We start from the raw sequence: 13,538 nt of genomic DNA on the forward strand, positions 1-13,538 counted from the left end.
GTTAGCTTCCAGCTGAGTGGTGGAGGTGATGAACTGACAACTGCATCCGAACAAGGTTCACACACTGAGAGAGGAAGTGATCGGCAGGGCTGGGGCCGCAGTTTCCTGTCAGAGAGGCAGCCAGGGAGGTCAGCAGAAGGGAGAGCCAGGCAGGGGTACTGACAAAGGTCACAGGGCAGTAGGTCTCGCAGGAGGCGGTAGGGAGAGATTGGTCTTTATTGAGTAGGACGCCGATGGGATCAGACACAGGCTGTATGAAACAGCTGAGAGAGGGATGGGGAGGTCATACTCAGTAATGGTGTGGGGTGAGGGGGATGGGCAAGGGTGTAACCACCAGACCTTAGTCAGAGTGCAGGGGCTGCAAGTGTGTGTGTGTGGGGGGGTTAGAATGGAACAGGAGGCCTGGGCCACCAGCCTGAGGGACCGGGCAGGGTGTTGCTCTTTGGAGGAAGGGGAGGAGTCCAAAGGACAGATGATGAACCCTGGTGTGGACAGGATTGAGCTATCTGGAGGTAGTTGCAGGGGCAAGAAAAGCTAGTGAAGAGTCATCATGAGGGCACCAGGGGGAGCGGAGGTGACCTGAGGCAAATGCAGCAGACAGACACAGGAAGAAGGCCTTGAGACCCAAGACAGTGAAGAAGCCAAGGAGACTGGCATGGCGGGGGGACCTGGCCCCCTAAGGGCTTGAGAGAGAGGGGAGAAGGGGGACACCTACACTGACGCCTTCCTTTGGCTAGTGCCAGGTAGAAGAGATGTAGAATGCAGAGTGAGGGAGACCAGGTGTGGTGGAGGCAAAAGGAAGCAACCCCATTGGGGGCCGAGACAAGAAACAGCAAAGCGAAGACAGAAAGGGTCCCTGGGGCAGGGTCCCCTAAGGAGTAAAGGGGCAACCTTGGGTCAGAAGTGAGTCAGAGGAGGCAGGAGAAATGGAGGAGGTCACAATGAAGGAGCTCAATTTTCTGCCAAGTGTGAAGCTGGGGAGAGGGCGTGGGTATGGGAAGTTTGAGAAAGATGGGAAGGCTGGAAGAGCAAGTCAGAATTGCCTGGCAGCAGTGTGGGTCCAGGGGGGTTGAGGGGTTTCTCTAGCTCTCTAATGAGGCATGGGAAGGGTTTGGGGCACTAGGGCAGTAAGGGATGTTGGGAGGTCTCCCTGCCTGAGGCTTGATGGGTAAAATGATACTGAGCTTGGGGATTCACGGGCAGGGAGGCAGTCAGGGGTCAAGTGATTTGCCAAGGAGTTGGGATTGGCACAAGAGAAGGTGAGGGGCCCTGATGGTCTGGGAGAGAATGGGGAGGGGGTCACAGTGTGCATGAAGAGCAGCACTGGCAAAGAGAGGCAGAGGCATAGCCTGCTGGGAAAGGGGACATTGGTTCTTAAGGCCAGGCCATGGCAGCGTGTGGCTGAGCCAGGCGCAGGAGCGGGTCTTGGGGATCCGGGGACTTCTTGGTGCTCGAGATTCACCATAACCTGGCATGGCGAGCCCTCCCTGCCCGGGCCTTCCCTGTCCAGATGAATTCCACCCCCCTTCAGAATTCACTAACCTTGTGCTCTGCTGGCTGGACCAGGCCTTGGGCGTGCCACAGGCCCTCTCCTCTGGCTGGAGCGTGTGCCCTTCCTTCCTCCTTGGAGTCCTGGGATCTTGGATTTCTTTAAAGCTCAGTTCAGACAACTTGCAACAAGGATTTATTTTTCTTATTCCTCTAGTTAATGTAAATATTTTCTTACTCTTGAAATGACTTTATCTTTTAATTTTTTCTGGTTTTACTGATTTTTACCTTTCTCATTCATCGTTGTATTGATTTTCTGATCTTTTCCTTTGAATTTTAATCAGCTTAGGTAAGGCTTTTAATCAACTTCATTCATGATTTCAAAAAACTAACTTTTAGTTTTATTTGCTATTCTATTTTTTTGTTTCTTATTTATCTGGTTCCCATCTTACTTTTAACATCTTCTCTTTTACGCTTATTTTAGGTTTCTTTTTCCAATTTTTAAAGTGCATATTCAGCATAATAATCATATGTATATATTATGTTTTTTATATGTGTGTATATATATATATATATATATATATATTTTTTTTTTTTTTTTTTTTTTTTTTTTTTTTTGGGAGAGGTAGTTAGGGTTGAGTGACTTGCCTAAGATCACACAGCTAGGAAGCACAAATGTCTGAGGTTGGATTTGAATTCAGGGCCTCCTGATGCCAAGGCCGGCACATCTTCTACCTTCCACTTTGACTTTTTTTTTTTTTTTCCTCCCCCCCCCTGAGGCTGGGGTGAAGTGACTTGCCCAGGGTCACACAGCTAGGAAGTGTTAAGTGTCTGAGATCGGATTTGAACTCGGGTCCTCCTGAATTCAGGGCTGGTGCTCTATCCACTGTGCCACCCAGCTGCTCCTTCCACTTTGACTCTTGCCCCTCCCCTCCCCTGACAATGTCAGCTCTTTGAGAAAAATAGAAAGAAATTGTATTTCTAGGTACAAGGAGGAAATTTCTTTTTTCATTTTAACTTCATAGTCTTTTGAATCATTCATCTGACAAATGGGAACCCAGGTGACAAGAGAGATGTTTCTGTTCCTTATCCCAAATGGAAAATTCATTATTGGGAGGTTCAATTTCTAAATTTCTAGCCCAAGGGCTTTTTTTTTTTTTTTTATCCCTCTTTCCCTTCCCTTTTTCTCTCCTTTTCTTCCTGTTTTGCAGACTTATGTAGAAATACTTATTAGATCAAAATGTTTTTCTTGAAGTTAATTGTTCTACTATTTATTTTTAAAATTTAAACTTAAGATTTAAACATAAATTTATATAGTTCAGTAAGAAAATAAATGTAGCTAGCTCTAGTACAGCAGAATTTGAAATTGATTTTAGTTATTTATGCCACCTTGATTATTTGAGAAAATGTCGTTTTAAATCATTCAGTTTTAGAAAAGCAGATCTAGATATACAACTTTTAATTTTACAGATTGAATGCTAAAGCTCTAAATGTGTTGACGCTTTTGAATGTCTATCAAAAAAAACATTTGGTTGAAATTCTGTCATACCACAACTGTGATTCTCAAACTCGAAATGCTCCTGAATTGGATTGTCTTATCAGACTGCAAGCTCAGAATATACAGCAACGACATGTTGTCTTTTTAACAGGTAAAAAGAAAGCTTTTAAGCTATTGTATGATTCTGGAAATATGGAGATTTGAGGTTATGCTTGTGTTTTAGCACTAAATCAAATCATTAAATTGTGTTTATTTTTTCTAAAAATTTGTTTAGAAAAGAATGTCAAAATGCTTTCCAGTTACACAGATAATGGAATCGTGGTTGCAACGGCTGAAGATTTCATGCAAAACTTTCAGAGTCTTGTGGGCTATCACAATTCAGTAACAGAAGAAAAGCTTCTCCACCTCAGTGCTCCCGAGAGTGTTGAGAGACCGCCAGGTAATTTTTCCATGAACTCCATATCATTTAAGACAGGTGAAAAGAGCAATGATTTGACTTGTTTTACTTAAGATTGTTAAGTGACTGTTGTGAAGCCTATGTGAGGAGCTTATGCAGTGAAGAGCAGTTCCTTTGGGTGATCGAGTTTACTTCCCACCTGGCCCTCATAACTCGGGTCTGGCCTTTGAGCAGGAGCTGGATGGCATCAGGATGTTAATGGCCCACCTGTGGGTGTTGCCTGGGGAGAGGAAAAGAGCTTAGACTAGATGCTCGGTGGGCTGCTGCTGTGACTTTAAAAGGAGGCCGGACTTTGAGATTTATCTCTGGGATTCTAGATTCTTCTTAAAACTTTTATGTGGAAAACTTCAATTTAGTTGGCTAATCCATAGTAGTTTTATTCGAGATAGTATTTTATTGGCCCAAGGTCTATTGTAAACCAAAATGATTGTGTTTTTTGTTTTGTTTTTTTCTTTTCTTTTTGGAAAGTAATGCAGCTTAGTAAAAGTCTTGATAGCGTGGCTAAATTAGACAGTAATCAAGTGATCTTAGATGTCAAATTTTATCATGTAATTGCCTTGTCAAATACTGAACTACCGTATAACTTTAGATGCTGTTTTGACATTAACCCCTTTGGAGCTGGGAGTTGGGATTTCCCAACATTAAACGTGAACACATTTCGCAGAAGCTTTTAGCACCGGAATATCTGGACATTCACACCTAAAGGTTGTGTGTGAGTGTTGGTGAGTAAGTGAACTTGTGGCGGAAGACCAAGCTCTAAGGGCTTTTGGACTTGCAGCTCTGAAGCATTATATTGTGTAAGTAGTGTGTAATTTTGAAAACAAATTATGTATTTCAATAGAGTAGGACTTTGTTTTTTTTCTCTAAATGTAGCTCTTTTAGAAAGTGATGAAAAGGACGAAGAGGATATGTCTCTGGATTCAGGGGATGAAACTTCACAAATAGAAGTGTGCAGCAGTTCTCATTCAGAAATATTGGAAATAGAGACCAAAGGATCACGTGGAACAGATCAAAAAGAGATTTCTCAAACTCAGTTGCAGCCATCTACTGACAGGCAGAGAAGTTTGTTAGAAATTAAGACTTATGACCTTGGTGCAGAAGAGGGGCAGCCCATTGGGGGGGCTGCAGCAGCAGGCCCAGACGGAGAGACTAACAAGTCCGTGGATGCAGCTGCCTTCGACGTTTATCACAGTAGACAGTTGAGCATGTCCCATCAGTTCAGTCATTTTAATGTTCTCACTCATCAGACGTTTTTGGGAACACCATACACTCTTTCAACTAGTCAGTCTCAAGAAGGTGGAAATTTTTTTCTGTCTGCTTATAGTCAAAACTTGGAAACAGCTAAGTCTTCATCTCCAGATAGTTGGGATGTAAATGATTCTCCTAGGCCATATTCAAAACAGAAATAAATACAATAACTTTTTTTTTTAATAGGTCTTTGTGGACTTTTTCCGCTTCTTAAAGTGAAATTAACAATTTATTTTTTATTCTCTGAACAAAATGTTTGTCCTTTCTCAATGTTTTCCTGTCTTATTTAAATCATGATGGCCTGTAATAGTTGAAGCATCTGCAAACTGAAATAAAAAAATATATATATGTACATGTATACATATATATATATTTTTAACACATATTGTACTTGAATTATCTCATTCATGTGTTGACACTTTTAAGTTTGTACATTTGTATTTGACCTGTACTTGGACTTCTGATGGAAGTCTTTCAATGTAAAGTTGAATGAGTGTTGGCTTTCCTTTTTTTTCTTCCCCTAATGTAATATCAGACTATACAAACCACTTTTTCCTAAATGATATCAGTTATTGTATTTATTTGGTTCTAATTTTTGTACAGCATTTTTACATATAAAGTTAAGCCCAGTAGTTAATAATACATATTAGGTGAAATACTACAATTGGAGGTCAACTAACAGTGCAGATTCATTCCAAAAGATTTCGTCTTTTTAGGTTATGCAATGTGAAAGTCATCTTTTGTTTAAAAAATCCTGCATTTTCAAAACATAATTTAAGAGTATTTGGGATTTTTTTTTTTTTTTTTTTTTTGTTGCATCATGGAGTGTTTGCTTTTCAGGACAGTTTTGTACAGTTTGTCAGGAAGGTGAATTTTCTTTGGTTGTAAGCCTACCTAATAAAATTTCACCTTCTGTTGACCCTCTCAGACTTAACTACTTTGAAAAAATAAAACTCAAATTAAAATTCATTAGTTCTTGTAAAAGGAAATGTGCATTTCTGTTTGTTTTGTATTAGTAGCGGATCAGTCACACATGGCAACCTGAGCTTTAGGCCTAGTAACCCTCCAATCCCCTTCTGTCCCACCAAAGTAAAGCTATTAAAGGGTTCTTCTAATACTAATTTTATCCAGGTCATAGGGGCAGGAATTATAATCATTAAACTTTCAGCCTGAGAGTTTACATTCATATGAATATTCCCTTGTTCACCACTTCTGGAAAAACATCTTATGGTAGTTGACTAGGGTTGGTTCTCAGATGACCCAATTGGACCAGGCCCTGTTCTTTTAGATTCTTCTGGGCATGGTTTTCAAGTTTTTAGAGTTATCTTTGTAATTGTAATTGTACATTTTATGTCATCTTAGAGTGAGTAGGAATGAGTAATAAATTATTTGACCCTAAATTTTTAATTTTTTTTTTTTTTTCCTTTTTGGTCATTTCCTCCCCAATCTATCTATCCATGTCGTCTAGTTGTGTAAGCTCTAAATGAAAATTTGTGAATAGTGTGAATATACAGTGGGTTATTCCAGGAATTAAACAAACAACAATCATTTATTAGTGCTGTGGTCATGTAATCATATTAAACTGTTAAATCTGTCAAATGCATGGTTTACACAGAAAGTGTTGTGAAGTACTTTGTTAAATACCAGTAAAACTTCAGACCATATTAAGGTAAGTGTAAATAGAATCTACCTATCTTTTGTAAAACTTGTTTATAACTGGTTGAATTTGAAGCATAAAAATGAGGTCTAATTATTGAATTTTTTACAAAAACATTACCATTTTATTCTTTGAAAAAAGTATATTTACATTCTACAAAGTTTTTAATAGATCATTTTTCAATAAAGTAACCTGAACAATTTTAAATATGTAACATGGCTGCTGAATCAATACATTTTATAATTTAATGAATGTAATGCTGTTAAGCCAGTAATGAGAGGTATTATCCAATATAAATAGTTTGGCTTGATGTATTCTCACTTCTGTACATTAGAATGGAGAATCAAATGGAGACTCAAAGTCCTCTTGACTTGATGCTAAGGGAATGAGATGAGTTTCCAGCTCTTTCTGCTTCTGGAGAAGGCCCTGAAATAAAATTGGCTGATTACTTCATGCATCACAAATCATTTCTTAATTTTTGAGATTTCACTATTAATTACACTGGGTCTGGAGCTATTCTTCTTCTTCTTTTTTTTTTTTTTTTTTTTTAATAATTATAGCTTTTTATTTACCAGATTGCATGGGCAACTTAAAAGCACTGACAATTGCCAAGCTTTTTGTTCCAATTTTTCCCCTCCTTCCAACCCCAATCCTCTCCCCCAGATGGCAAGTTGACCAATATATGTTACATATGTTAAAGTATAAATTAAATACAATACATGTCCAAACAGTTATTATGCTGTACAAAAAGAATCGGACTACTGGTCAGTTCATTACTGCTCTATTGGAATTGATTTGGTTCATCTCATTGGGAGCTAATCTTAATTAAAGTCTATCTTTTTGACAAATTGCTCCTTTGGACTTTGAGTGATGTGCTATAAGTACTTGCAAAGCTGCCTCTTTATGAGTGAGCAGATAAAATGAATGCTATGGATCTGATCTTTCTTAGTAGTGTTGGTCACCACACCTCTTGCTTAGCAGGTTTTATTTCTGCTTTAAATTCCTTGGCTTAGAGAAGGTGGGTTGAGGGAAGGAGGGAGGGGAAGAGTCCTCATGTTTTTACAAGAGAAAGAAGCTCCACACATGAATTATTCAACACATTCCCTTCCTACTGACCCACCATTTTTGTCTCCATCAAACTAAAAATTTGCTACTTAACATAAAATCTTTTATTCTGTTAGAATAAAAGAAACAAACCTGAGACAGAATCGAGAAACCATCATATTAGTAAAACCGTTTAAGGAAATGGATCATTTCTAGTAGCTTCCAGAGTAAACTGTTTCTTTTGAAGTGATGATACAGATATAAAAAGCATCCTGAAATTGAAAAACCCTTTTATATCATCATTATAAGCAGCCTATGATTGATTGATTGAATATCTTAAGTTTTATTCAAAATAATTTTCGTGAAGAACAACCCAGTCCAGTCTGAACAAAGGTGAGTCCAGATGTAACTCTCTCAGAGGTGTGATTTTTTCAGTCCCTGACGTTACCATGCACATGGAGGGAGAGTGGGGTCAATAGGGAGAGATTGCTCAGATATAGGCTGATTATTATATAGAATGGATCCACGTGTGAATGTAGATTTCGTTCTCTGAAACTTGGTCAGTTATCAGCTAGAGGAGACAGATCAAGGGGAGTTGGGAATGCTCATTTTTCTTATTGGGTGGGAAGATGATTAAAAATCTGGGTTTGGTCAAAAATAGAACCGTTGATAAAAAGAAAAATGTTAGTGTTTTCTTTATGTGTGACAACTTGAATCTGTGAAACATTTGGGGAAAGTTGCCAAACTTTCTTACTGTTGTCTGTATGAACTAACATTGTGGAAGTGGCTTTGTGGTTCTTGAGAGCTATTGATGCATAATTTTACGCTTCTCTTTAACAGCTTACAATTCACCATTTTGTGTACAATTGTTTCTTAAAAAATTATTTCAACTTTAATGTAACTTTCATTTAATAAAAATCATGTTTGAATTAATGATGTAGCTGACTCACGACTCTATATTAATAACAGCACAGTTTTTCTAGAGTTTGAATCATCCTCATGGATTTGATTAAGGCTTTCTATCCAAGTTGCTAAAATCAACCTAGTACTATTTTTAGTCTAAATACCAGCTTAAGCTGGACTTTGCAAGGCCACATGGCCTTGTAATTCAATGTAGCGTTTTTATCAGTAAATGTTTGATTTGAGTACCTATTGTTAGGTTCCCCTATATCCGGGGTCACATATTTTTGGGTTTTTGTAAAGGGCTGTGAATGGAAAAAGTTTTCAGAAGCCCTGGCCAAATGACATTTTAGTGTAATAACTGGTTCAGCAATTGATTTCAGTTAGTAAAACGTTGGCATGTAGATTTTAGAACTAGGAAGTGTATTCATACCTGACGCAGGTCTGATAGTCCCTTAAGGATTGCTTGCTGTCTGTCTCTGTTTTTGACCAAGTTGGGATTGAGAAGTGGATCTCTCACACTGTCGTAACCAATCATCTCCTCTCGGTAGTCAGAATCTAAAGCTAGGCAAAATGAAGTGAGGAAATAATTTAACAATTATTCCCATTAAGTTTGGTTTTTGTAGGTTTTGTGAGTGGGGGAAGAGACCAATTAATAAAGAGTATTAAATAGTGCCTGGGGACATCACCCTGCCCCTGACCTCCAACTTCTGTCATTCAGTGTCCCACTTGGAACTCAGGCCTTCCTAACCCAGACCTTGCACTCTGTTCACCTGCTCCATCTTCTCTCCTTGTCTCCAAGCTGAACAAATCTAGTTAACATGTGGCACTTTGCCACCATGACTATCTTCCTGGGGATTATTTACAGCCGGGTGTAGGGGTAGTTTTGAAACATAGTCTATGCAGGTCTATAAAATCTTACAGAAGTGTTTTTTTTTTAAAACACTGCCTTGCCATAATCTACAACTTTTTTTTTTTTTTTTTCTGAATCTTTTTTTTTTTTTTTTTAACTTAAGGACTCTAGAAGTCTTCCTTATAAATGCTGGCTTTCCAGGATTCAGAATTTTTCTTGCTGAAATGGTTTTCTTACCATTTAAATATGGATACTGTGGATCATAGGCTGAAGGTCTAGGTGAAGGTGGTACATCTGGATCCAAACAGTAAATTTCATTGGTTCGGACATAGGGGATGAAATGAGAAGGTTCAGGGGGAAGTACCGCACTGGTCTGTTTTAGTTGTGTCTGTTGTAACCGATTCTTTACTGCTGGAATAGGGGGTGATTCAGATCTGTTTTTTGTTTTAAAAAGAGGAATAAACGGCATGTTTTAGGTCCATAGAAAGCATAACATAAAACCATCCTAAATTTATATTTATATCTTACCTAAATTTTTTCAAAGAAAATGCTACTTTAGGTATGCTGAGACAATTCTGCTTCTCACTTCACAGCAATTTTAAAAAGCAAAGTCAAATTAAGGGATTTCTTAAGGTTGGGTCTATTCCCCTAGAGTTCTGTCCCTGTTCTTAGCCATTTCTTAATTCTTTCCCTTGATATTCTATGTTCTCTAGTTTCAGATTTCACCTTTTGCAGGTATTTACAGATCTCTCTTCTGTTCCCAAACCACGGAGCTCAACATCGTCTATACTGTGGATGCTCTGGCAGTCCAAACCGCTCTCACCTCCACTAGCTCTTTGCTTCTTGCCATGGAAGCCTGTAGGTTTGTGTCCTGCTGCCATGATGGCACGGGCCCAATCCATTTGGAATATTCTTCCTGGCTCGACTCTGGCTGACCCACATGTCATTCCCCATTATTGTGGAGCAGAATTACATGGCCTATACCTGCCCAACCCTCGAGTGCCCGTCCCAACTATCCAGACTCTGAATCCTCATCTTTGCCTTTCAGCATCCACGCTCACTGGTCTACACTCACCATAAAACTCGGTTCATAACCTGCCTTCCGATCACTTTCCTTCTACGCCACCATCAGACTGTTATGATAGACATGTAGGTATTTAGTGCGCCTGTACCTACCTTTGACATCTCCACTACCAGGCCTAGTCTTATACAAAACAGGCCTACCTCTAACATGGAAGACCACCAGCAAACTGGCCAGTTCTCCTAACATACGGCTATTTTGCACCTGTACACACTACTTCAAGCTTCTCCAAATTGAAGCCCCAAATGTCAGGATTTTAGGCTCCATGAAGCACTCAAGAGGTAGCACCTTGTTCACAAGTGCACGCTTCCTACACGCAGCTTGGCAGGACTGGCCCTACCTCTTGGCCCATTCTCTTTTTACACAGCACATAAGCACCCCTTCTAGTTCCATCCAGTTTAGACTCACTTAACCCTTCTGTCTTTGTTTGCGGGCTGAACAAGTCTAGTTAACGTGGAGCATTCTGTGCCACTATGGCTGCCTTCCTGTGGATTGATTCATCTTCCTAAAATGTGTTGCAACTTGACCCCAACCCTCCAGATGGGGGTCTGTCTGGGGCAAAAAGTTAAATAGCACCTCCCTAGTCATCTTGGTTGTGTCCTCCAGGCAGCCTGAGCCCCAGGACCTCACATGGAAGCAAGTCTTTGGGAACAATGGCAGAGGGACTCCTATGAATTTCCAAAGCAGGGTGATCAGAGATGGGTTTGCATTGTTCCTTCCATCCCCCTTTGCCTACTGAGATTCTCTTGGTTAAAGCCCTTTCCATCAGCCTTCCCTGACCATTTCGGTCAGTCTCCTTTGCCATCTATCTCCTGAAAGGGGAGGAGGGAGGAACCTGTATGCTGTAGTTTTTTTTCTGCAGTGCCTGGTGATTTGCTCCCTCATTTATAAAATTGGTACTGGGCTTTGTAACTTCAAAAGCACCTAAGACCTTAAAAGTAAAAACCTGACACTCCTCCCCTCCCCCCATCAAATAGACAAGCCTTGGCTGCCATATTCACTGCAGATACTAGAAGTCTTCTCTGGGCCTTCGAGGCCTATAATGTTACAATTGGTCAATACCTTTCTTTGCTGGAGTTGATTTTTTTCAAATCTTCTTCCTAGAATTAAAAAAAAAAAAGGCAAACAAACCCAAAGATTATTACAACTGGGGGGACATGATTAAAAAGAAAAAGATTTTTTTTTTCAGAGCAAGGGAATGAGTTATAGGCTAAAGGAAAGTACAAAAGACATTTTGTACTAGTGTCTTGTAGGCCCTTCGATGCACTTTCTGTGAAAGACACCTGCAACATTTTAAAAGTAGTAACTGAGAAGAGAAGAGAGTTTCTAATTAGGTAGACCGAATTTCACAGCAAGCCAATTAGGTGATTCACTTGAGGGGACAGAGCCTAGCATCCTATTTGAGGTTGGCAGCCTTGCGGAAGGAACTGTGCATGTGTGTGTCGCCTGGGATGTTACCTTGTGGCCCCGGGGCCCCCTGCCTCCGGGATCAGGCTCCTCATGGGGGGAGTGGGTGCTTTCTGGGGAGACGTCTCTGGGCATGAAGACACGGCCAGGAGTGTTCCTTTCCAGCAGCTGAAGCAGCTCCATCTGCCTCCTCATCTTTTTCTCCTCCCTTTGCCTCTGCAGGTGTTTGGGGTACCTCTCTGAGGCGGGCACGTACCTCTTGGCCGGCCGGTTTTTGTTCCAGTCTGGCCTCTTTGCACATTTTCCTTTGGCTTTTATTTGTTTCTCAGTTCTTGCAAACTGATTGTAGAGCTCGTTGTATCGGCTGCTCTCCGGCTCTAAGGCCACCTTCTTCTCAGAGAGCGCCTCTTTCTTGCTCTTCTTGCTGTTAAATTGTGCGTCCAATTCAACCGAAATCTCTGGAGAAAAGAGGTCCATGAGAATCATCTCGGTCCCCGGCTCAGCGAGGGCTTCCAAGCTTCCCGTATGTACGTCATCTGTATGAGAGGGAGTGGGGATTAGCTCTTCGGCTGCAACCCTGAGCACAGAGCACAAAGCAACCCTCCGAAGTAGCTGAGGAGGACTTTGATGGGAAAAGCAGAAGCTTCTGGCCTCGACAAATGTCCCTCTTCTCGGGGGCAAATTTCAAGACAGAACCAGGGCAAGCTTGTTTAAATGTGACCTTGGAGGAGGCCAGACTGGGATGTATCCTCTGACTATATTCCACAGGAAAGATGGGAAGGAAGTGAAGGGACAGAGCCAGAGGAGGCCCTTCTCTGCCCCCTCCCCCCAGGGCCAGAACACCACTCTGTTCACTAGATTAAGTCCCATTGGGGAAACTTGTCATCCGACTTGTCTCCTTCCTAATATGGAGCATGGGATTTCATAAATGGCTAAAAAACGCAGAACAGATGAGCAGCAGAGGCCACGATGGCTAAGCTGGCTCGGCAAGACAGGTCTAGTTGGGGCCTGGAGTGGGGGACCTCAGCAGGAGATCCCCTGACTACCCAGCCTCTCCCCTTCCCCAGCATCATCTTTCAGATCCCCCCTCCCTTGCTGTGGACCCTCTTGAGAGGAGGTCACGGGCAGTTCTGACCAGTCCCTCCTCCACTTGATGTATTCCAGAGGGGCTATGCTCATGTGGGACCGTCACCTCCCCCTCCCACCTTCCAGCTGCTGGCAAGTAGGGGTGTATCTGTGTGTGTAGCCTTTTTTTGTGCCCTGGTGCCTGGCACACAGTAGGTGTGTAATAAATGCAGACTGGTTGACTCCTTGTTATTTACAACACAGGAATAATACCCTTTTTCACATATTAGGAAGCTGAGGCATTAAGTGGCCTGGCTGGAGGATCCAGAGCTAAGGAGGGGTGAAGTTTGGACTTGGTCCCATTCCCTCCCTACCACCTCCAACCTTTCAGCTGCTTCTGGGGCAATCAAAATGTAAAAGAATGCCTTTGACTTTTCATTTTCAAAGTGAGGGAGATTAAACAGGCCAATGTTTAAAGGCAAATCTTAATTTTTGAATGAATACCTGTTTGCACGGCTGTATCCTTTCGAGGAGAGGTGATGGGAATGACCACTTGGCTGACCTTGGTGCTACCTTGGTCAGGATAGTCCTGTCTGAACTGTGAAAGGCCGTCGACCTCCAGACTTTGCTCTGCTGGTCCTGTGTCACCTGGTGGGGAGAGAAGGAAGGGCCTGCTCAGAACTTGGGGCTTATGCCCCAGAGAGCACTACCAGAAGACCCTCACACTGTTCATGCTGTCAGAGGAAGGACCAGTAAAATGGGAAGTAGGATCTGACTCTCAAATGTCAGATTTTTTTTAATCGACAGATTTGCTAACTTAATCTACTCTGGGTCACTTGC

General features: G+C 41.4%; 2 protein-coding genes across 6 annotated transcripts in view; one reads left to right on the top strand and one right to left on the bottom strand.

Annotated features, from left to right (window-relative positions):
- The window catches only part of TASOR (transcription activation suppressor), a 74,652-nt gene extending 69,578 nt beyond the window's left edge, over positions 1-5,074 (top strand). The window contains 3 exon segments of the mRNA XM_074284422.1: positions 2,959-3,137; positions 3,261-3,425; positions 4,317-5,074. Of these exon segments, the coding sequence (XP_074140523.1) occupies positions 2,959-3,137; positions 3,261-3,425; positions 4,317-4,852 (880 nt within the window). The 3' untranslated portion in view covers positions 4,853-5,074.
- Positions 5,075-6,449: 1,375 nt separating this feature from the next.
- CCDC66 (coiled-coil domain containing 66) overlaps positions 6,450-13,538 on the bottom strand; it is a 43,747-nt gene continuing 36,658 nt past the window's right edge. For all 5 annotated transcript variants that reach the window (XM_074284423.1, XM_074284427.1, XM_074284424.1 and 2 more), the window contains 6 exons: positions 13,203-13,346; positions 11,685-12,169; positions 11,289-11,326; positions 9,383-9,579; positions 8,726-8,856; positions 6,450-6,774 (listed from right to left, as the gene is read on the bottom strand). In XM_074284423.1, coding sequence (XP_074140524.1) covers positions 6,679-6,774; positions 8,726-8,856; positions 9,383-9,579; positions 11,289-11,326; positions 11,685-12,169; positions 13,203-13,346 — 1,091 coding nt within the window. In that variant the 3' untranslated portion in view covers positions 6,450-6,678. The remainder of the gene's footprint in view (positions 6,775-8,725; positions 8,857-9,382; positions 9,580-11,288; positions 11,327-11,684; positions 12,170-13,202; positions 13,347-13,538) is intronic.

This window comes from Sminthopsis crassicaudata, chromosome 1, assembly GCF_048593235.1.
Source record: "Sminthopsis crassicaudata isolate SCR6 chromosome 1, ASM4859323v1, whole genome shotgun sequence".
Classification (NCBI taxonomy): Eukaryota; Metazoa; Chordata; class Mammalia; order Dasyuromorphia; family Dasyuridae; genus Sminthopsis; species Sminthopsis crassicaudata.